Source organism: Manis pentadactyla, chromosome 8, assembly GCF_030020395.1.
Source record: "Manis pentadactyla isolate mManPen7 chromosome 8, mManPen7.hap1, whole genome shotgun sequence".
NCBI lineage: Eukaryota > Metazoa > Chordata > Mammalia > Pholidota > Manidae > Manis > Manis pentadactyla.
In genome coordinates, this window is record NC_080026.1 from 71,462,957 (window position 1) to 71,484,902 (window position 21,946).

General features: G+C 51.1%; 1 protein-coding gene across 3 annotated transcripts; it reads right to left on the reverse strand.

Annotated features, from left to right (window-relative positions):
- Positions 1 to 1,007: 1,007 nt before the first annotated feature.
- On the reverse strand, positions 1,008 to 20,757 carry SFTPD (surfactant protein D). Of its 3 annotated transcripts, none has more exons than XM_036924081.2 (9): positions 20,699 to 20,757; positions 18,009 to 18,210; positions 12,709 to 12,825; positions 12,323 to 12,439; positions 11,907 to 12,023; positions 11,418 to 11,534; positions 10,704 to 10,787; positions 2,194 to 8,377; positions 1,008 to 1,504 (listed from the first exon to the last, which is right to left on the reverse strand). In XM_036924081.2, exons 2-8 carry the CDS (start codon positions 18,205 to 18,207, stop codon positions 8,001 to 8,003), a joined length of 1,128 nt encoding a protein of 375 aa, XP_036779976.1. In that variant the 5' UTR covers positions 18,208 to 18,210; positions 20,699 to 20,757; the 3' UTR covers positions 1,008 to 1,504; positions 2,194 to 8,000. The 3 variants fall into 3 exon arrangements, with proteins under 3 accessions (XP_036779976.1, XP_036779974.1, XP_057361841.1); XM_036924079.2 differs by lacking the exon at positions 20,699 to 20,757 and adding an exon at positions 20,291 to 20,432; XM_057505858.1 differs by lacking the exon at positions 20,699 to 20,757 and adding an exon at positions 20,291 to 20,432 and having other exon boundaries at positions 2,088 to 8,377.
- Positions 20,758 to 21,946: the final 1,189 nt, after the last annotated feature.

A 21,946-nucleotide genomic window follows, 5' to 3' on the forward strand; every position in this document is an offset into this window, starting at 1 on the left:
CCAGGCTGTAATACCCTAATGGGCAACAGTTATTAGTCCCAGGAATCCCCCCAGCTTGCTAAGTGACTGTGGCCTCCTTACAGTCAGTAGGGTGATCTTGAGACAAAGGGCAGCCTTTCCTTGCAGCACAGGCTGAGGAGACTGACGGATGTTGTGGTGCCTGCCTACACCAGGGACGGGGTGTGATGACTCTGCAGTGGTGAGAGCAGGCTGGGACATGCTGAAGGCACTGGGGGTGGGGGTGGGGGGCAGTGACAGGACCCTTGGCCTGGCCTCCAGCACACCTAGACTGCCGCGTCACTGAGTTTTCAGTCCTGGGAGGCTCTCCTGGAGGCCCTCAGAGCAAGGAGGGAGTGTATTGTGATGCAGAGCAGGAGGAGTCACTGTTTTCAGTTCAGATCCAGGCCGCTTCGCCAGGGGAACATGGAGCTGCCCTGGCAGTGGGAGTAGAGACACACATAAAACCATAGGTTATGGCACATAGGAAAAGGAAAGACCAGAAACCTTTTAGAAGGAAAGAAGGTACACATATGGTGGCACAGCTAGGGAGAATTACTGTAATTAAGCAGGAAACTTACATTTGAAATTTCTCGTAGCCAGGACAAAAATGAGAAAATGGACATGTAACCATTATATAATTCTTTCAGTTTTATGTAAGGGAGGTGGTGGGGATCATGTCTACCCGGGGACGCATGTCTCCTTTGTTTATGCTATGCACGAAGGATAATATCTTTAGCTGAAAACTCTTAGAAGATACAGTCATGTACTTCACATGGATGGTTTCCCAGTATGTAATAATTGCCCCCTCACTCAGGGAAATGCAACAAACATCTGCAGGACAAGCTCAGATGCTCCCATTCCTCTCTTCAGGCTGCTTCTCCACTTGTGCTCCCCAGCTGTGAAGCACCCGATCATATTCTCAGAGCTCCTCTCTCTCTCTAAGTGTATCTCCTTGACACCACTCTTCCCTCCATCTAGAACTGAAGCAACCAGCTCCCTCCATTTACTTCCCAGTCTTTTCCAGTAAGCAATGGGGGCTCCACCAGAGTTAGCACAAAAGAAGGTGGAGTTTAGCTAATGATACAAGATTCTCATGAGTCCAAAGAGAGAAACGGCAGTTCAGCCAGGCTTCCCAGCACCTGAACAAGAGGGCAATGATGGGTTCAAGGTGACTCCAGTCTCTCTCACTCTCTCAAGGGCTGAGTGCAGGCAGTTTCCTTTACTGAGGGACATGCAATCATGTCTCTGGCACAGGGAACCTAAGGAAGCCGGGCACTCCCAGGACAGCTAATGGGGCAGCACATTCCCCTTGGAACTTCAGGAATGGGAATGAATCTGATCGCCTCTTGAGCCCTACTATTTGTTTTGATGGAAAAGGATGTCAGCCATATCATTTCCAAGCTGGGTTTTGGAGTAGGAAACAGGCAGCCATGTCCAAGCTCCATTCTTTTTTTGGTCCCTCTTGCAAAGACTGAGGACCTGCAGGTCACATCCCAGAGCATCCCTGGAAAGGAAGCTGGTGTTCAGACCTGCGCAGCCTGGGCGCTGACTCTGGGATCATGCCCAGGGAGAGAACAAGGCCCGGGTCTCTGTCTGCCATGTCAGGGCTGAAGAAGAGGTGGCTTAGTGGGTGAGAAGTTCAGTACTTGGAAGTTGGACACTGTGGTGTGACATCAGCTCCCTGACTAACACACTGAGTGGATGTTGGCTCCCTATGCCTCAATCTCCTTACCTATAAATCTGTAAAGGCTTCTCCGTTTGAAAGCTGGATGAATCAATGGTCACACACAGATTCAGACCCACAGGGCCTGTTTCAGGAGCAAAGCTGCAGGATCTGAGGACTGCTCTCAGTTTTTGTTATCTGTCACTTTTGTCCAACCTAGTTGTGACCTGAACAAATATTATCTATTTTTCAATTCCATGAAAGCCAATCTGAATAAGTTAGAATGGCAAATACACCTTGCTCTTGAGATGGAGCTTTGAGTTTAAGTTACATCTGTAAGTCAGCCATCTCTTGTGGAAACACACGGCCAATGTGGCTGTGATTTGCTTCATGGGCCAGAAAGGAAATAGCTCCCGAAACTCACGGTGTTCAAGGCCAGGCTCCAGCCTGGGTTCTGGGTCCTGGAGCTGCAGGGCCTTGTTCCTGGAGGACAGTCTTTCTTAGGGGGCCTGTAGCTCTGCTGTTCTTACCTCTAGCCATGCCCAGCCCAAGGATGGGGGCTTGGGGTACCAGCTGGTAGCCTGGCATTCATGTTCCTCAAATCCCCTTCCTGCCTGGGGCCAGATTTCTTCCCTTCTCTGTGGCTGTCAGAGATTGACCAGTACCAGCAGTCACAGGCAGAGCTGGACTTGGCCCCGGGCTATGTGTCATGGCACTGAACCTCTGACCTGGAAGGTTGTTTGCTCATGATTGTGAAACTGAGCTGTGCTTTGGAACCTGCCAGGAATTGGGGGTTTTTTTGTTCTCATCAACCAGGAAGGATCAAATGTCATGGGGGGCCTGGGCTGCAGATGTCAGGAAATGGACTTGTAAACAGTGTTGTCCTAGTGACCCTGAGTGACTGACAGAAGAGAGGAGGAGCTCAGGGCAAGGGGCCCTCTGGCAAGGAGTGCTCCCAGCCCTGGTGGCAATCTGTGTGGGGAGGAGACAGCATCTCCAATTGTGGACCAGCGGTTAGACCAGGCAAACATAAGGGTCACACGCAAGAAGTGGAATGCCAGTAGCCGTTTATTAGCTAGACAAATGCCTTGGGCTAGGCTAGCCACTGCCAACCCAAGGCCTGTCTGCCCTGTACTCATAAGCAGAGTACATGTGTCACCTCATGTATTCAGCTCTTCAGAGTAGTGGCCAGCAAAATCATACGATCTTGGCTCCATTTTGGACCAAGTGAATCAAAACCTCAGGAATTTGCCACCTTGACAAGGTCCCTAGGTGATCTGAATGTTTGCCAGTTTGGGAAACTACTGCCCCAAGAAAGGTGATCACCATAGCTGCTCTCTGTCTGCAGGAGAGGGAGGCTTAGAGCCAGGAAGCCAGGGATTCTCCATTCTTTCTAGGCCCTTCATGAGGTGAAGGGGGTCCCGCTTAACTCCATATTGTCAGATTCCAAATAATCTCCTTCAACTGGTCAGTGCCCCACTTGGAAAAAGCAACTGCTGACCCAAATCCTTGTCTATGCATCTCCAGAGCCTTCCTGATGCCTGTGGCTTCAGGGGGTGGGTCTGGGCCTGGAACAGCTCTGGGGGATGTCAGAGAAGGTGAGGCACAGGGCAGTTGAGCCTCTGCGTGAGGAGCTGTGTGTACACGGATCAGGAGTATTTGTATGTACTTTTGAGCATGTGTCTGTACGGAAACTAATAAATGTAGTGTCTGCAGTCCCAGCATCCTGCTCTGGGGGGCTCAGCCTCTGCCTGCCCTACCAGCTGTGTCCGGGCCTGTCTCTGCACACCCCTCACTAGGGAGCATTACCTCTGGGTTGCTCCAGGTGAAGTGTGTGAGTGCTCGGTCATGGACAAAAGGGTCCACAAGTGGCCCTGAACTGTGCACTGGGACCTCTAGGGCTCAACAGAGGTTATCTGAGTGCTAGGATGATCCTCTTTTAATGTCACTATTATTCCCCCATAAAGTCCTTATCTGACCATTGAATCTAAGGTGCCCCAACCTCAGTCACTCTTACAGTGCCCCGTTTTAATGTGTTACTAGCAGTTATAGTCATCTGCTGTCATCTTGATCATTTACTTCTTTAAGTTCTGTCAGGGCAGCAAAGTCATTAAAAGGACTCGGGAGTCAGACTGCCTGGATTCACGGCTTTGAGGCTGTGTGACCCTGGCAAGTCACACACATTTTCTGTGCTGTAGTTCCCTTTCCAATAAAACTGGGAAAATAATAGTGCCTCCCTCAGGGTAGTTGTGAGGGATAAATGAAGTGATACAAGTAGAGTACTTAGGACAGCGCTGTCCTGCACAGAGGCCAGGCTAGCGTTTGTTCCTGTTGGTGTGATTATCACAAGACTACCTCATTCACCACTGCACTCCAGGATCTCAAAAAGGGCGGGGAACCACATGCACACTCCTAACAGTTGAATGAACAAACAAATGACTGAATTTCAGTCCTCCCCCAAAATGTGTGACCTGACTCCTTTCTCTGTAGCTTGACTGAGCTCCAAGCTGGATCCAAGGAGAAGCAGCCAAATTTACTTTGGAATACGGCTAAGGGCACAGCCTCATCTGAGGGGTAATAGGGTTGAGTGTCCTGGTGCTGCAGGAGCTGTGGCCCTCTGCTGCCCTCTGCTGTTTGTCTTTAACGCGGGAGACAAACAGAGAGATCACAGGGGGGTGCCCGGTGAGCGGTGTGGTTCCAAGAGCCCATTGTCTGCACTTCAGATACCCCTGCGTTCCTCCTCTCCCCTTTTGCCCTCAGTACTGGTGAAATTTTCTGCTCCGTGTCTGTATGTCTGTTTTGTTTCCAAACCTGTGTGAGCAGGGCCTCTGTGCCACTCCACCCCCTCCTTTTCTGCCTGCCTGAGATCTCTGTGTCCTGGACAATTTCAGAGTCCCCTTGAGGACAGGACGCAACAGCTGCTCTTTCCTGGGCCCCATGGAGGCTGGATTTGTGGGCTCCCTCTGTAGACTTTCTGGGTATCTCTTTGAAGTCCAACCAGAATCAAGCCCTGGGCTTTTTCTTTCCCCCCTCAGCATCAGCAGGGAGAGAATCTGGACTTTTCTGTGAATCAGGTCCTTTTAGAGAACACTGTTGAGTGTTTACTTGTGACTTTTTGTCATAACTCACATCCCCTCATGATACAGAGGAGTTCAGGCTGAGGACCTGTAGTAAGGAAACTTCAGAGACTGCCCTGGGGTCCCTCAGGGCACCAGCCAAGGGTCCAGCACACAGAGGGGTGGTGGGCGCCTCCTGCCTGTCTTGAACAGGGACGACATTGTCTCCACCAGTTGTCAGTCTGCTCTGTGACTCTGCCCTTGAGCTTCCTGGAAGCCCACCTGACAGAGACATCAGGATGCAGGCAGAGGTCCCGGAAGGGGCCTTCACCTGGCGTCTGTCCTGTTGGGTTCCCTCAGGTTCTGGAGAGCAGTGCCCTCTGAAGCCATGGATGGCAAGCACTAGCACCTATGAAGGCATGACCAGCTGTTTCCATCTGTTCCTGGGTAAATATTGGACATAGAAATTAATATTCTATTCTCCTTGATAGATGCTTAGTATGTAAAACATAGATAACTTGAAAAGGTCAAGTGCACATGTTCAAACTTGAATTATGGACATCTGGAAGTTAGGAGTGATTGAGAATGCCCTGAACTTAAGATTCTCAATTGTCAGTGGTTTATATCAAGAAAATTTAGAACATAGGATCCTAGAAAAGCAAACACCAGAGGGAACCCACTGGCTATTCAATATGGGGTGTCATTCCGGTTGGTGCCAGTACTAGGAGATGACTTGAGAATAGACTACTAAACTAAATGGAGGTTTCCCCATGAGACTGCTGTGGCTGTCTGTCTTCCCAGCGGGGAGGGCTCCAGCCTGCCCCCGTGTCACCTGGCATTGTGAAGGTCATAACATCTCCAGAGAATGTGAGAGTCACAGAGCCCTGGCTTTACTTGGCACCTGGGCTCCTAAACCAGGGGCCATGGCTGCTACAGTCGGAGTGGGGCTGATACTGTTTAATATCTGGGTGGCCCTTTGCCCATGAATGTTAGTGCAGGAGAGGCCTCTGGGCTCGAGAGTGAGTTAGGACCTGAATTTCCCTGAATAGTTGCCTCAGTCCTCTGCTTTAGTTGGCCTGTGTCTACAGAGCCCCCAAGACCCTCCTTACTTGTCCTCTGAGCTGGACAGCACAGCAGACCACGGGGCCCCATACGGCAGGTGGATCTAAAGCTTATTCTAGTTTGGGGTCTCAACTTTCCCGGCCGTCAGTGCCACAGGAGACGTTTTTGTTCCTGCTGAGTCACATAGCTCTGCCACTCTTTCCTTCCTTCTTGTCAAGAAATATGCTTGGCTTAAGTACAGGGACGGGTAGCGATCACTTTTAGAGTGTGTGCCCAGACCATGGGGACCTTGCCCGGGGCCATCCTGTCCTGTGGGGTCCCATCCCCCGGGTTTAGGGAATTGCACCAGAGGTAGGGATCTGAGACAAGCCAATTCATTCTCATAGGAGTATTGCACTGACATCAAACAAAAGTTTCTTGTCTCTGTGTGGCAATCTCAGAGACACACAATTCCCTACACTTGGGCAGTGGAAAGACCCAGAAGAAGAGGAAGCTGGTATGTAAAGGAGAAAAAGCGATGAGGATCTAAAAAACACTGCAGAAGCCAGGGAGTAGGACAATGTTGCTTCCCCAGTCCCACTTGAGTCAATTCAGAACTTTCTGTTCTTAGGGAAAAAATGCTCCTCTTTTGCTTAAACTAGCTCTAGTTTCTTTCTCACTGGTAATTTTAAAAAGTCCTACACTCCCTTGATGAGGGTGTCCAGGTTGGCCTCTGTACTGGAGGGCTGTTTATCATATAACTGACTCATATTTCAAAAGCTGCCAGGAATTGGTTTTTTTTTTTCAGTAACAGGAAAAAAAAACTTTGTGGAGAGACTGGGCTGCATGCCCTTGGGAGGGGTGGCTCTTGTTTTCAGACACGCTGTGCTATATATGAGGGGCACCTGCAGGAGTGTTGGGAAGAGAGGTGGGGCTTCGGGGTCCCTTCAGGAAGGCCAGAAGGGGCAGTTGTCTTGGCTCCGGGGAACGACAGAGTGAGTGGTCAGTTTCCTGTCTTGGGGAGGCACTTGCTGCTTCTGCTGTGAGCCTATGGTTCTTGCAGGTGTCATTCCAGTTTCTAAGTGCAGGTGTCACTTTTGCAGTAGTGTGTCAATCAAATAGACTAAATACACAGAGGCCTTTGGCCTAAAAAATTTACAGACCAGAAGTATGAGACCTTTTTCATGACTGAGCTGTGGCATATTGCCATCTGTGGCCTAGTGCAAGCCCCCCACCCCTGGTCTTGGTTTCCTTATCTGTAAATGGGGAGAAGTATTTGACTAGGTGGAGTGGAGAGAGAACATTCCTGGAACTGCCAGGCAAGAGGTTTGGGGGTGACTTTGAGCGTGGCTGGACAGCCTCTGTGCCTGAAACTTCAGGCAGATTTAGGATTGTACAGCTGGTACTCCCTCCCAGGAACCAAGGGGCAGTCATACTGACATGGACAGAGATTCCAGGCAGAGCAGGAGGTGGGGGAGGCCACTGGGTGGATGGAAGCCGAGCGGTGTGGGCGAGGCGGACGCTCCGTCCAGTTCATCCCCCAGCGTCCTGGGCTCAGGCCTTGAAGCAAGAGGCAACTGCAGAGGCCTCCCTGCCCTGGGGCTCCAGCTTGCATTGGCTAGAGGAGACCGTAGATCCAGGAGAGGTCCTGAACAGGGTCTACTTGTGGGAGCCATCATAGGGGGAATTTAAAGCCAGAATGAGCTCCCCTGGAGTGAGTGTAAGGAGAGGGGAGAACCAAGGGCTGAGGAGTGGGCACTCACCCCACCGTTAAGTGGCCAAGAAGAGGAGGAGGGACCAGCCAAAGAGGCTGATAAGGAGTTGCCATCAGGATAAGAGAAAAGCAAGCATGGGTGGTGTCCCGGAAGTCAAGAAGAGGAAGAGTAAAGGAGTGATAGATGGGTCAAATGTGGCTGATTGTTCAAGGAGAAGGAGGGCTGAGGAGGAGCCATCGGATTTTGTAACAGGGAGGTCTTGGACTGAATTTTATCCCTCACAATTGGAAAGGCAGGCTGGCCCATTCATCCTCTGGCAGCCATTCCAGGTGTGAAGCCAGTTTCTGATCCTACTCTGAGAGGCATTGGGCAGGGCCGCTCCCTCTGGCCTCGTTGCACGGCTCTGTGGAGAAGCCCTGGCCAGCAGAGGAGTCACATTTTATTGGCGTGTTGGCAGCACAGGGTCTGGGCCCTGACTCGCTAGCCAGGCTCCTGCGGCAAGCACTGCCCCACCCGCTGGGGGGCTCAGAACTCGCAGATCACGAGGCGCTGCTCCCCACAGTTCTTGTCATTCCACTTGCCGTTGGTAAAGATCTCCACGCAGTCCTCTGCCCCTCCATTGTCATTGGGCTCCCCTGGGGCCCAGTTGGAATAGACCAGGGGCTCCCCTGAGGGGTAGGTGAACTTGCCCTCCACCTTCATGTCAGTCATGCTCAGGAACGCTGCCTTGTTCTGAGCCATGACCAGCTGTTTTAAGGCCTCGTTCTCGGCTGCAGAGCGTGGAGAGGCCATCTGTCCCCCAGCCTGTGTGCATACCTGCTCTGCATTCTCAAAAGTTTTTTCAAAGTCTCCTGTCTTGAAGATTTTCTCCCCCACACTTCGGCCGTTGGGGAAGAGTTCCACTAGGAGGAGAGGAGAGAAAGGTTAGGAGTGTGGCCCCATCTGTGATCTTTGTGCCCCCCAGGCCTCCCATATGCAGTGTCAGGTCAGGGCACCAGATAGGACAAAAGTGAGACACTTGGTTCCAGAGCAGCCTCAGCACCACAGTGAACCCTGGGAGAGGGTACTGTGGTCTCTAGCTACACACCAGAACACTGGGACTCAGAGAGGTTAAGTAAGAGGCCCAGAGGCATGCAACTGTCAAATGTAGAGTTGGGATTAAACCTGTTTGATCTGATCCTAAAGCTTAGACATGCTCTCTCTATTTCACCCCACATTGTACGGTAGGATCAATTTCTCAGTTGCTGTGTAGAACTAGAATGACTTCGGCCAGGAAAATGACATTATGCAGGATGGGACTGACTCTGAGCATATGGGAAATCCCAGTTCAGGGGGCCCACTTTCTAAGAGCAGGGAATGTGGGGTTGCTGTGCAATGGGATGAGAGAAAAGGACACCTGAAGTAGACATCTGGGAGCAGCAATATACTAATCTCTGCACTGCCTGCAGCCAGCGTTGGCCTCTCGGTACACAGGTGGGTGATGTCCCAGCCAGGCAGCCTCGCCTGCAGGGCTGGGTGAGGGATGAAGGCATCTGAGAGGTGAATGTGGGAGCAGGCACAGGGCCACTGCTGGAGAGAGCCCTGTTTGGGAATCAGAAGGCCAGCTGCTCAACTCCTCTGACCAAGACTGTCAGGTGGGCAAGGGAAAGTCACTTCCCTTTTTAGGGTGTCCAGTTCCTCATTTCCAAAGATGGGTACACTCTATAAAAGCATGTCAAAGATCTCTTTATTCCATCCCATCCCTATCCCTTTGACTTCTGACTCATGCACAGACATCTTCAGGGCTCCAGAGAGGGCTGTACCTGGCCTTCCTGGGCTGGTAGGAGCCCAGGCTGCACCCTGACCCACTGCCCTCCTCCTCTGAGTAGTTTCAACAAGGGCTCAGGGGCAGCTTCTCCACAGGCTCAGGGTGGCACTCAGAGCAGCCCTGGAGAAGGTCAGTGTAAGAGTTCTTATGCCATTACTGGGTTCATGTTCCATGCACCTGGGTGGGTATGCAGTACATACATGAATATGTCCATGTAGTCATCGGAAGGTACACAGGAGTCCTTAAGGTCCATCTGGATTCGTGTGGGTATATATATGTGTGTGTTCACATATGTAGGCAGTGTGTGTACATGATGGTATCAGTTATACATGTGGCACATGCAAATGCACAGGCCCTGCTGTGTGCATCTGCATGCATGATGAGTGAATACATAAGCAAATATGTTTGTGAAGGGAGGAATACATACAAATGCTTGAAACCCTCATCCTTGGAACTTAGATACTTAGTTGACTTAGGTACTTGTAAGCCAACCCTGGGTCTCACCCAATAAGGTCCCTTTACACTTTACTCCTTCAGAAGAACTCTTCTTTTCCTGGATTGGTGAGATTTGACAAATGTTATGACTCAAAGCTGATGTCAGGGAAAGCAAAGGAGGATGAGGGGCAGTTAGGGACCAGGGGGAAGATTCTAAAGGCACAGGGCCCTGACCTGTGTGCTCTTGCAGCCCCTGACCCCTCAGCCTCCCAAGTAGGGGAAAATCTCTGCCTGAAACCCTGGAGGAGGTGCAGGGAGAGCCCAGGGCTGGCTGGAGCCCAGAGGCACCTGCACCTTGCCAGACCCATGGGTGTGGGTGAGGTACCTCATGGCCACACACCAAGGTCAGGCCCCCACCAGCTTGAACCCCAGGAGTGGCAGCCCAGCCCTGGCCCTTGGGACAATGTGTGAGCACCCCACTGCCTGGGGCTGTGCAGCGGCAGCTTTGTTCACTCGCACGCTCGGCCCCAGAGGGGTAAGAAATGTATCCTGGGTTGGGTGTTCGCTTGTCCGTCGGAGGGACCATTACAGGGCTGGCAGGAGTGAAGCCTGGCTGAACTGCGCTGGGCTCAGGCCACTGATCTGGCTTGGGTGACAGGTGGCTGTGTGCTGGAGGGGTTCTGGAGCCTGTGAGCCTCCACCATGCTGCCGCCAGCCCCCTGAGTTGCTGATGTAGGTCACATCCTCCTACTTGTCCCTTGCATCTATTTCCAGACCCTGGAGCCTGGAGCTGTACTACCCTGTCCCAGCCCTAACCTTATGCCCACTCCCTGCCCCAGTCCCAGGGCCAGCCCTTAGCATGGCACCAACCTATTCTAATCTCAGACCCAGGCCCAGTTTCAGGCCCACCAACTCCAAACCAAGGCCCAGACCCAGTCTCCAGCCAAGCCTAGGTGCCCAGCTCCAGTTCAGGCCCAGAAACTCACCTTTCTTGTATTGGGAGAAGGCGTCCTGGAGGTGTTGTACCTGTCCCTGTAAGGCCTCCACCTGCTGCCTCAGAGCAGCGATGTCTGCAGGAGAGAGGCCAGGTGAAGGCAAGCTCAGCCCATCCTGGGATCAGCTCGGAGCCTGGGCCTCCAGGGGAGGGTGCCCCGTTGCGGGCACATATTAGGGGGTCAGGGTTAGGAGCTGGGACTGACCTCTAGGAAGTCTACATCTACTGACACAACTGGCCCCTATACTGCCCACGGGGTTTCCTGTGGCTCTGCTGTGAACAAACTGTCCCCTGAGCAGGTCCCTGTACCTCCCTGACACTGAACCAGAAGACATTTTAACTTCGAGTCCTGGGAATCTGATAGCACCTCCTTTTTGGGAGGACAGGAATACACGCTCCTCAGGCTCTTCTTGTCCACTGGGTTATTTGCTGCTCAAAGCAGGCTGATGAGTGGGAAGGGACCTGTGATTTCCCAGTGATCAGATGGCAAAACTGCTCAGGGTTGCCTTCCAGTAAAAGTAATAGAGTCTAAAACCAGAGCCCAGTTCTCCTGCCTTCCAGCCTGTAGGACTTCCCTGCTTTCCCTCATCCCTGTAATGAATGGGGCTGACATCCAAGAGGGGCTGTCCCGAGCTGCAGAGGGTCTCCTCCTCCCCTCCCTCCCCCTCCTGATGGGGGCTCCCAGAGCCACAGGATGCTACCTTACCTGGAAGCCCACTCTCTCCCTTTGCTCCTTTGTCCCCAGGAGCACCTCTGTCCCCTTTCAGTCCTGGGGGTCCCCTAGCACCTGGAGGTCCCTGTGAACCATTGGCTCCAGCAGGTCCTGGGATCAGAAAAGAGTGGAGGAAGCTCTGTGCACGTACTCTGGCATTTCCACCCTCCCAGTACATGGACTGTCCTACTGCCTGGCAGCACCCTCCCCATTTACAGACTATTCCTAAAGCCCAGCTGTGCCCCTCTCTGCATGACTGTCCCCCACACTCCACAACGTTCTCTGTACACAGATGGTCCCTGCTGCTCACACTGCACTCTCTCTAGACAAAGACAGTTCCCAGGTGCATACTTCTTAGTTATAGAATCTATCACCCACAATAAGGCCAGCTCTGACTCGAAGGATGGTGGCAGAGGGGTAGGCACTGACAGCTTTAGGATCACAAGAGAGCTGGAGCCAATCCCAGCTTCTTCCAGCACTCACCGGCTACCCCAGCATTTCCAGGGGCTCCTCGCTCACCAGGGGCACCTCTGTCTCCTTTAAGACCTGTGGGGCCTCGTGTCCCTGCAGAGCCCTGCATGCCTGGGGCACCCGGTTCTCCTGAGCAAGGAACACATTGGGTCAAATGCTGCTCAGGGTGTTGAGCAGGCGAGCCTTTCACTACAACTCCTGGGAGGGAGAGACCTGGGCAGGCTGGGCTCATTGCCAGTGTCCCTCCACCGAGGCTAACAGGAAGACACTGCCCACGTGGGAATGTGGGGGCCGGGGAAGGCTTACCCAGAGCTGATGGTCTGGGCTCTTCCTGGCTCTCTGAGCAGGCCTTGGGTCACTCACTTCATGGACAGCGGTGGTCACTCCTCCCATCTCCCTCCCACACTAGAGGCATACCGACCACCTACCTTTCGGCCCAGGCTCTCCTCTTAGGCCTGGTGTGCCTGGAGGCCCTATGTTCCCCTGTCTCCCCGGGGCACCATCTCGTCCAGCTGGGCCAGGTATACCTGGAGGTCCTGAAGGTCCTGGGGAAAAGGACCAGACTGGTCAGTGACACTAAATCTTCTTGGAATGGAAGTACACGAAAGATAAGAGAAATAATAGAAGTCAGAGAGGCAGCATTATTCCAAGATGATGCCCAATAGTGGCTCCAGTCTTCCCCAAAATAACTTTATGCCACTTTCAGAACAACCTACTTCCTTCTTCCTGGAGTGGCGCCTGTGCACGCCTAATGGCACATTCTAGCTGCAGCAGCACCACCCGCAGACATCTGATTCCATGCCCTGCTACTCACCACGTGGTCCAGAGTCTCCCTTTGGTCCAGGTTCTCCAGCAGAGCCATTGTCACCTTTGGGCCCAGCTGGGCCAGGTGGGCCAGGCATCCCTGCTCTCCCTACAGCCCCTGGCAAACCTGTAGCAGCAGAAGAAATGAGCATTATCCTAGCCCTAGGCCCAGGAGTCATCAGCTGCCTGCAGGGTCAGCCCCGTGGCATTCCTTCAGGGTTCTCAGGGGTAGACATGCCACCTCCACATTTATTTGCCCAGTGGTGATCCAGGAAGTGGGTGTCCACATGCCCATTTACAGGTGAGGAGAAAAGCTTGCCAGGGGTGGAGGCTGATTCAAGTCAAGACCCATCTGACTTCCCACACAGCTCACCTTCTGCTCCAAGGCACAGGATTTACAGCGGGCAATCTGTCAGCATTTACCCTTGGTCCTGGACTCCTTGCTCTATCTCTCAGCACCAAAGTTTATATCCAAAATAATCATCAGGGAAATGCAAGTAAAAAACACAGTGAGCTATCACCTCACACCTGTCAGAATGGCTAACATCAAAAAAAGAACAAATAACAAGTGTTGGTGAGGATGTGGAGAAAAGAGAACTCTCATGCTCTGTTGGTAGGAATGTGAACTAGTGCAGCTACTATGGAAAATAATATGGAAGATCCTCAAAAACTTAAGTGATCCAGCAATTCCACTTCTGGGGATCTCTTCAACAAAAATGAAAGTGCTAGCTCAAAAAAATACATGTACCCCTACATTCATTGCAGCATTGTTTACAAAAGCCAAGACATGGAGGCAGCCTAGAGCTTAGGTGTCCATCACTAGATGAATGGAGGGAGGAAATGCAGGGTGTATATATGATGGAATATCATTCAGCCATAAAAATGAATAAAATCCTGCCATCTGCAACAACATGGATGGATTTTGAGGGCATTATGCTAAGTGAAATAAGTCATACAGGAAAGCAAATACTGTACAAACTCATATATGGAATCTAAACGAACACAGCAAATTCATAGATACAGAGAAGAGACTGGCAGTTGTCAGAGGTGGGGTTGGGGGAGGACCAAATGAGTGAAGGTGCTCAAAAAGTACAAACTTCTTGGTATAAAATAAGTGAGTTCTGGGGAAATAATGTACAGCATGGTGACCATAGTTAGTACTGTAAACTGCATATTTGAAAGTTGCTAAGAGGGTATATCTTAAAAGTTCTCATCATCACAAGAAAAAATTGCTAATCTATATGGTGATGGATGTTAACAAGACTTATTGTGGTGACCATTTCACAGTGTCTGCAAATATCACATCATTACGTTGTACACTTGAAATTAATATAATGATATATGTATCAATTATATCTCAATGCAAAAAGAAAAAAGTATGTAACCTACTCTTGAAACTACAGAAAGCAGACCAAATTACTCTCTATCTCATCGGTACATGATAAAAGTACGTTATCAGCACGATGTTCACTCTTATTCTGTTTCATAAATAATGTCCATGATGTATAGGGGTGTGCACATGTAACACACTGGAAAAACCACAGGAAAGGCATATACAAGAGTTTTAACAGTTGTTCTTTTAAGGTAATTTTAATTTTCTTCTTTCTGCTTATCTTTAGTGACCACATAGTCTTTTTGTGTTGGAAAAATGATCAAACATTTTTCAGAAGACATATTACCTCAAGAAAGGCTTCCTAAAACTGAAATTATACAAGATTTACCCCAAAAGACCAAAGGGAGAAAATGGCTATCAGTGTTTAAGAATTTTACATTCAATTCTGATAGTCTCGTTATTCTTTTTATTGAGGAGATATTCACATAGAATAAAATTAACTTTTTAAACTTTAAAAGTGTACAATTCAGTGGCATTTAGCTTATTCACAATGTTGGGCAACCATCACCTCTATTTAGTTCAAAAGGGTTTCATCACCCCCCAAAACCCCATACCCATTAAGCAATCCCTTCCCATCCCCCACCACCCCAGGTCCCTGGCTACTGCTTCTGCTATCTGTCTCTATTGTCTATTCTGGATTTTTCACATAACTGGAAACCTTTTATGTCTGGACTTTTTTTTTTTAACTTGGGGTGATGTTCTGGAGGTTCAGCCACCTGTGCATATCTCAGCTTTTCAGTCCTTTGTATGGCTGAACAACACTCCACTGTATGGATAGAGCACATTTTGTTCATTCATCAGCTGATGGACATTTGGGTTGTTTCCATCTTTGGCTGCTGTGAATAAAGCTGCTGTAAACATTCACTGGAAAAAAGAAAAATGATACCTAACAGGTGTTACTAATTTGTTCATTCACTTATTGGCTCATTTGCTCGTTATTTCACTTATTTGTGCACTCGGAAACTATCTAGGGAACCTAACGTTATGCTCAGTGCTGGGCCAGATGCAAGTGCACCAGGTCCTGGGCTTCAAAGGGATTTCTAACAGAATTTTCAACTGTTAGGCAAGAATGTGCTGGTGGTGGGGACTGGTGCATTTGATCCGTGACCAAGAGGCTCTGTGCTGGGCGTTGTGTCCTGCTTTGCGTTATGATCCTCACTAGGAATGTAATGGAAGCATCTCGTATCCAATGGCGCACTGTGCTAGGAAAAGAGATGCCCTGACCCCAGGCTGAGACTCTCCTAGGCTCCACCTGGAGGGATGGCAGTAGGCAGATGGACCAAAGGAGAAGGCCCCTCCCTCAAAGGGGGCGTTCCAGGTTGCCTGTCCTTGGTGCACCAATCAGGAGACCATAAGCCCTGAGGTGGGGGAAGGGACGCCATCCTCAATAGCAAGTCACCAGGCCCCCCAAAGCACTCACTTTGCACCCTCGTGTCCTCCGAAGGCCTAGCCCTGTACCCCAAGGCCCCCTGAAGGGAAGCTTTATGAGCCGGCAGTGTGGCTGGTCTTCACTGCGCTAAAATCTCCCTCTCCTTCATACATTCACTCACTCAGAAGTATTCACGCAGCTTTGGCTATGTCTGGGGCACCGTCCTTAATGCTGGGATGCAGTGAGGAAAGAAAGAGACAAAAAATCAAATCCCTTCCTCATGGACCGTAAGCTCAAGTGCATAGAAACAGATGTAAAAATGGACGTGTTCAGCGTAAGGTTATGAGAGCAGAGGAAGAAAACAAGGCGTAGAGTGTTGGCGGTGGGGGCAGTGTCTTCTAAGTCAGGGGGCCAGGGGAGGATGCCCTGGGAAGGTGCTGTGAGTGAGGCTGTGCAGGAGGTGAGGAGAGGGCCACAGGGACATCTACGGGCAGAGTGGTGACAGGGCCCTGAGGAGGAGGGGACGGAGGGCGGGTAGGGACCAGCAAGGGGCCAGTGCGGTTGTGTCTAAGTGCCGGGAGGAGGAAAGGAGGTCAGATCTGAAAAGGCAGCGGGGATGGAGGGGGGTCTCAGGGCTGCCGCAGGGTGTATGGCTTCACTCCAAGGGAGGCCACCCCCCTTCACGGGCTCGCTCACGGAATCCTTCCAGGCAGGACTCTGGGAGGTGCTGGGGAATCAGTGAATTGTCCCTGGAAATACAGTCCCCGAAGCAGGGCCCCAGCTTATTGGCCCTCCGCGCTATGTCCAGGGCATCGTCACAGCGACCCTGGCTCCGCCTTCCACCGCTGCTCGAGGGTCTCTCCCCTCAGGCCCATCTGTCCTTTAGAACAGGTTCCTGGTGCCTTGTTTACCAGAATCCGCAGGGGAGGTTGTCAGAGAGGCTCTGGCCCCACTCAGACCTGCTTGGGGCAGGATTCTGAGGATGTGCCAAGCTCTCCAGGAAATGTTCAGACCTGTAATGGCTGAATGAATAACGTGCCCGGGACTCAGCGGCTGGAGAGCAGCCAGGTGCCCTGGCCCAGCTGTGCACTGTTCTCTGGCCAAGCACCAGCCCACGGCCACACTTGGAAGGGGCACAGGGTGAAGGGCCTGCACAAAAGGAGGTCTCAGCCACAGTCCAAGCGACAGGCACAGAGGGCTAATGCAGCAAAGGGCCCCCAGGGTGCCATTCAGGGCCCCTCTGGGAGCAAGAGAGAGCTGGGATTGTCCAAGAGAGCAGGTGCCTTCAACACCACCCTTCCTCCGACTTCAATTCCAGGCGACCCTCCCCAAGCCCCAGCCCATTCACGCTGGGAACCACTTTCTGTCTGTGCAGGACAGACAGACAGACGCTTGTGCCTACTCTGCAAAGCCTGGGAAATGTTTCCTATTCTTTCCAGCTTAAATGTTGTTAGTTTCCTTCCCTCCCAACCCAAAAGGCAAACTCCAGGAAGATAAAGGCCACAGTTGATTCCTCCGTAGCCCTAGCTCAGGGCCCTGGTGGTGGCTTCGCCCTTCTTACTAGTTCACTGAGTTCTCCCTTCTTGCTAGAAAGACCCAGTACCACCCCTGTGGACCAATATTTCTCAGATGATTCCCTTAAAAATCAGCACCTTTGGAAATCTCAGGAGAATTCCTTTGGTTGGTACATTAGGAAGATGCAACTTTATCCTGAACACTCAACAAAAAATAAAGCCTTGGCTCAATTATTTGTCACTGTGTGGTAGATATTATCCCCATTTACAGACTCAGGGGCACAGAGTGGCTTGTCCCAGGGGGGTTCCCACTGTGGCGCTGAGCTAGCAGTCCAGCAAAGATCTGATACAGAAGCTCATGTCCTTCCACCTTCCAGACTGGATGTCATTTAGCTTCTCTGTGTTACAACTTTCTTACTTGTCAAATAAGATTAATACATCCCTTGTAAGACTTTTGTCAAGATTAAATGAATTATTTAAGTGAACACCAAACACAGGGACAAGAAAGGCGACACAAAGAAATGTGAGCTCCTGTTCCTTCTCTCTGTCATGTGTTTAGGGTGAATCTTTCTGACCAGGTCTGAGTATGGGGCCACAGAGCCTATCCTTCCCCACTCTTCATGCAGTAGAATTTAATAAAATATTGAAAATATTTACCATCACACACCACTTAGCTGGAATGAACAATTGTTAAATGCTTGAGCAGGGTGCTAGAGGGCCCCAAATGCCAGACATTTACCTACTATTTGCTCATTGTTGCAAGAGGAGGAATCAGAAGATCCTAGGGGTGGAATAAGGACAGTTGGTGGAGGGTGGTGGAAAGAGCCCCCTGTGGGCTCAGGGAAGCCTGTCATTTGCCAACTGGTAAACCAGTGGTTTAGGTGGACTGAAGGTCTAGGGGAAACTCACACCCTTGGGAAGAAGTCAGTCCATTTCCAAGGCTTCCACAGAGAAATATCCAGAGTTTCTGGGTCGGTCACAATTCCAATGCCCACCCGTGCCCACTAGGACACACACCCACGGTCCCAGTCTACCTGGATCCCCCTTCTCGCCCCGGGGGCCCTCTCTCCCATCCCGTCCATCGCGACCAGGCAGACCATTCTCCACAGGGCTACACATGACCAGGGTGCAGGCGGTGGTCGCTGCTCTGTGGGAATACGTCTTCACTTCTGCTCCCAGTGACCTTGGGGGCCATGTGAGCAGGATCAGCACGGAGAGAGGGAGAAGAAGCATGGCCTAGGTGGGCAAACAGAAAAACAAAGGGCATGCTCTTGGTTCTAGGACATGGGTTGGGGCAGGGCCCAGCTCTGGGAGGTCAGGAAAAGCCCTTCCCCCAACTCCTCTCCCCTCCTTGGGGTGGAGATCAGTAGGATTTGGGGAGTGGTTTAGGGACACGGTGAGCATACGGTCGGGCCTGGGATGACATGAGTTACCCAGCTGGAACTCTGTCCTGGGTTGACAGCAGCACCCACCTGCTCTCAGATGCCCTGTGTCATTTGTTGTGCCTTTCCTGGGGCACTGCCACCAGCACAGTGGCTAGAATATAGAATTCCTCCCTGAGGCCACATGCCACGCAGGAAGGATTCAGTGGGCGCCTTGGGGCAGGACTCTCCCTTCACCCCTATGGACCCCCTTCTCCCTGTCTGTGCCACTGAGGTGGGTGGCTTTGCTCTGACAAGGCAAACCTGTTTTCTCTCCCTTGCTGCCTTGGATGAATGAGCACTGGTGGTTTGTGCTGGTCTGAAAGGGAACCAGAGTCCCAAAGCCTCAGTGGCACCTATCCTGAGCACAAGACGGATGCGTGGCTGCATGTTTGCCCTGTGATCTCCTGTTCATGGACTAGACGCTGTCTCCATGAGGAAGTCCCAGACAGAACCCAGGCTAAAGTTCACAGAGGTACTAAACTAGCACCTGGAGAGACCCTGGGACACGCAGAGTTCTGCCCAGGCCACGTGAGAAAACTTGGAAAAGGGGCCTCACAGGGGGAAAGGGCCACATGAGAAGGGCTCAGTCCAGGGGAGGCTAGTTTTGGGGGTAGGCAAAAGTAGATCCAATGGGGCAACCAGTTACCATCTGCAAGGGATCAGGGACTGAGATCAGGGTGGGTGCAGGGCCTGGGCTATCCCACTGTTGGGCTTCTCCCCTCCCTCAGGGAGAAACTAGCATTAGGGACATGCAAATAGCTCTGGGAGTTGCAGAGGCCGAGGGCAGAGCCTGAGGGACTCATGCAAAGGAGAAGGTGGTCATCAGGCAGGCCCAGGTGGTGGCAGGGGAGGGGCCTCCTGGCCAGAGAAGGGCCTTCTCTAGTCCCTGGTGATGCTGGGCTGTGGATGACCCCTATTCAGCTCTGGCCTCTCAAGTTCAAGTTCACCACTGCCTCGGGCATCCTGGGGGTCTCTAGAGCCCCGCAGGCAAGCTCACAGGCCAGCAGCAGCTGCTTCATTGCACTGTTGGGCGGCAGCTCAGTCATGAGCACCGAAGGACCCAGACCAGCGTGGGGGCATCGTCCTCTGACCCGCAGCTTCCTCAACTCCAGGGACCTGCTCCCAAGTCAGGGCAACAATGAAAAGCAATATGCATTTTACCCTTGGGTCAAGATGGCACGAAAGGCATCCCCGGCCACTGTAGCAGAAAGGTGCCAGGGGAGAGCTGACCTACAATCTCTCAGCCCTAGGATTCAGATGAGACATCCTACAGATGAGACTCCCTGGGGCTGCACAGGGAGGCGCCAGGGCCATGGCCTCCTCAGCCCACACAGCCTTCAGTGCATACCACACTCTCAGACAAAGACTTCGTTGAAAAAGTGACTCCTCTGAAAACTGGTTGGAAAATCGGTGACCTAGTCCAGTAAGTCTATTCTTGTAAATAAAGATTTGAGGCTCAGAGAGAAGCATGTTTATCTAGGCCCCTCAGGCAGTTGGCGCCAGGATGGGGATAGAACCCAGGCTCGTGAATGCCTGCTCTGGTTCTCCTCCACCACGCTTCTTTCTGAAGAAACCAGGGGAGGAAAGGCCCAGGAAAGAAGTCAGAATTGCAGTTTCCACTGGGGCTTCCAGACAGTAGCATCTGGGGTATGCACGGGTGTCACATGTAACTCACCCTCCTGCCTCAGTGCAGAAACCCTGTCTCCCACTGAGCAAAGGGAGCAGAACAAGGGGCAGACGAGCACTCCCCCCACCTCCCATACCCCACCTCCTAGACCGGAAGAGCTACATAGACCCCCCTTTCTCAACACCAGTAGGAAAAACTACCCATAACAAGGAGATATTCACCAGACATCAGGAAAACAAGGTGAGAGGCAAAGACAGACACTCACAGTAGCTTCTGTTAGGGCTCCAGGTTCTCCGGCCAAGTAGCCTTTCCTTGGCAGGCACTGGCTATTTATACCTGCCCTGTAACCTGAGCTGCCAGCCCTGGTCTTCTGAGAACTCTCTTCAAGAAGTGGGGCAATTTTCTTCCTTGTTGATTCACTCACTCTCACCCCAACCTGGTTCTGTATATTTGATATTTTGATAATATCTGATGCTGATATTTTTAACACTATATCCATACCACCTTAGGGATTATAGATACCCCCTCAGCCCATGAACCCATCTGCACCTTACTCTAGCCCTAGGAGTTAAGTCACATCATCAGTGTCTGTGATTTACAGATGTTCAGGAATCTGAGGTTCAGAGACCAGCAAGTTGCAAAATGACATACAGCTATTGCAAAAGCAACGTACCCCTGCAGATTCCAAGGGCGAGGACCTGCTGTGCCACTTCTCTTCCTCCTTCACCTCAGCATTACTGCCCAGGTATTGGGAAAGAGCAGAGAGCTCCTTTGTTTATCTGGGCAGGGGTGGGGCAGGCTGCACCCTGTTTATCTGTAGGAGGGGCTGGGGCAAGCTGCACCCTGTTTATCTACAAGAGGGGCTGCAGAGGCTGTAGCCTGTAGCAGCAGTGGCTGGAGGAGCTGCCACCTGGCAGGGGTCATTCCTTCTTGCTCTAGATGTCGGACAGCACCCCCCCCCCACTTGCTTTTTGTGGGATGGCCTTCCATTAACTTCCTTGCCCTCCTCTTTCCACCTTCTTCGCTGGTGTTTGCCCCATGCATTGCTCTAGGAACCAGTTTGGACTCCTGAGCTACTGATAAGTTAACTGTTGCAGCTGTCCCCAGGGAAACTGGAGCATTATCCTGCCTTACTGCCCTCACTATCATCTCTGCTTCCTTCTAGGTCCCCGTGACTTTATCTATTCTGCACCAGCCCTTTGCCTAGGTCCACACACCAGCAACCAGCCCAGGTCTCCAATCCTTTCCTTTGGCCATCCCAAGTGCTGACTTTCTCCTCACTTTTCATGCTCCTCATGGCAAAAGATATCCCTAACCACCTCACATTTTCAGAGTGGCTATTATCAAAAAGACAAGACATAGCAAGTGCTGGTGAGGATGTGGATTCCTCCTATACTGTTGGTAGGAATGTAAACTGGGGCAACCACTATAGAAAATAGTATAGAGTTTTCTCAAAATGATAGAATATGACTCCCTCATAAAAAAGAATGAAATTTTGCCATTTGCAACATGTTGGAACTTGAGAGTATTATACTAAGAGAAGTAAGTCAGGCAGAGAAAAGAAAATATTGTATGACTTCACTTGTAAGTGAACTCCAAAAAACAAAACAAACAAACAATAGAAAACAAAACCCAAACTCATAGATTCAGAGAACAGAGCAGCGGCTGTCAGAGGTGAGGTGGATTGGGGTGGTGGGAAGGTGGTGAAATGAGTAAAGGGAATCAAGAGATATAAGCTCCAGTTAGAAAACAAATAAGCCATGGGAATGTAAAGTACAGCACAGTGAATACAGTCAACAACATTGTATTAATAGTGTGTGGTGACAGATGATAACTAGGCTTATTCTGATCAGTTCCCAATGTATACAAATGTCCAGTCACTATGTTGTACATGAAAATAGCTTAATAATTGTATGTCAAT

What these genes read in the sequence shown, in the direction of transcription:
- SFTPD (XM_036924081.2), bottom strand. Translation starts at nt 18,207, where the DNA reads ATGCTTCTTCTCCCTCTCTCCGTGCTGATCCTGCTCACATGGCCCCCA. An exon ending in TGGAAATGCTGGGGTAGCCG is followed by an intron (nt 11,535 to 11,906) that starts GTGAGTGCTGGA and finishes TTCTGATCCCAG; the next exon opens with GACCTGCTGGAGCCAATGGT. An exon ending in GGGAGAGAGTGGGCTTCCAG is followed by an intron (nt 10,788 to 11,417) that starts GTAAGGTAGCAT and finishes TCTCTCCTGCAG; the next exon opens with ACATCGCTGCTCTGAGGCAG.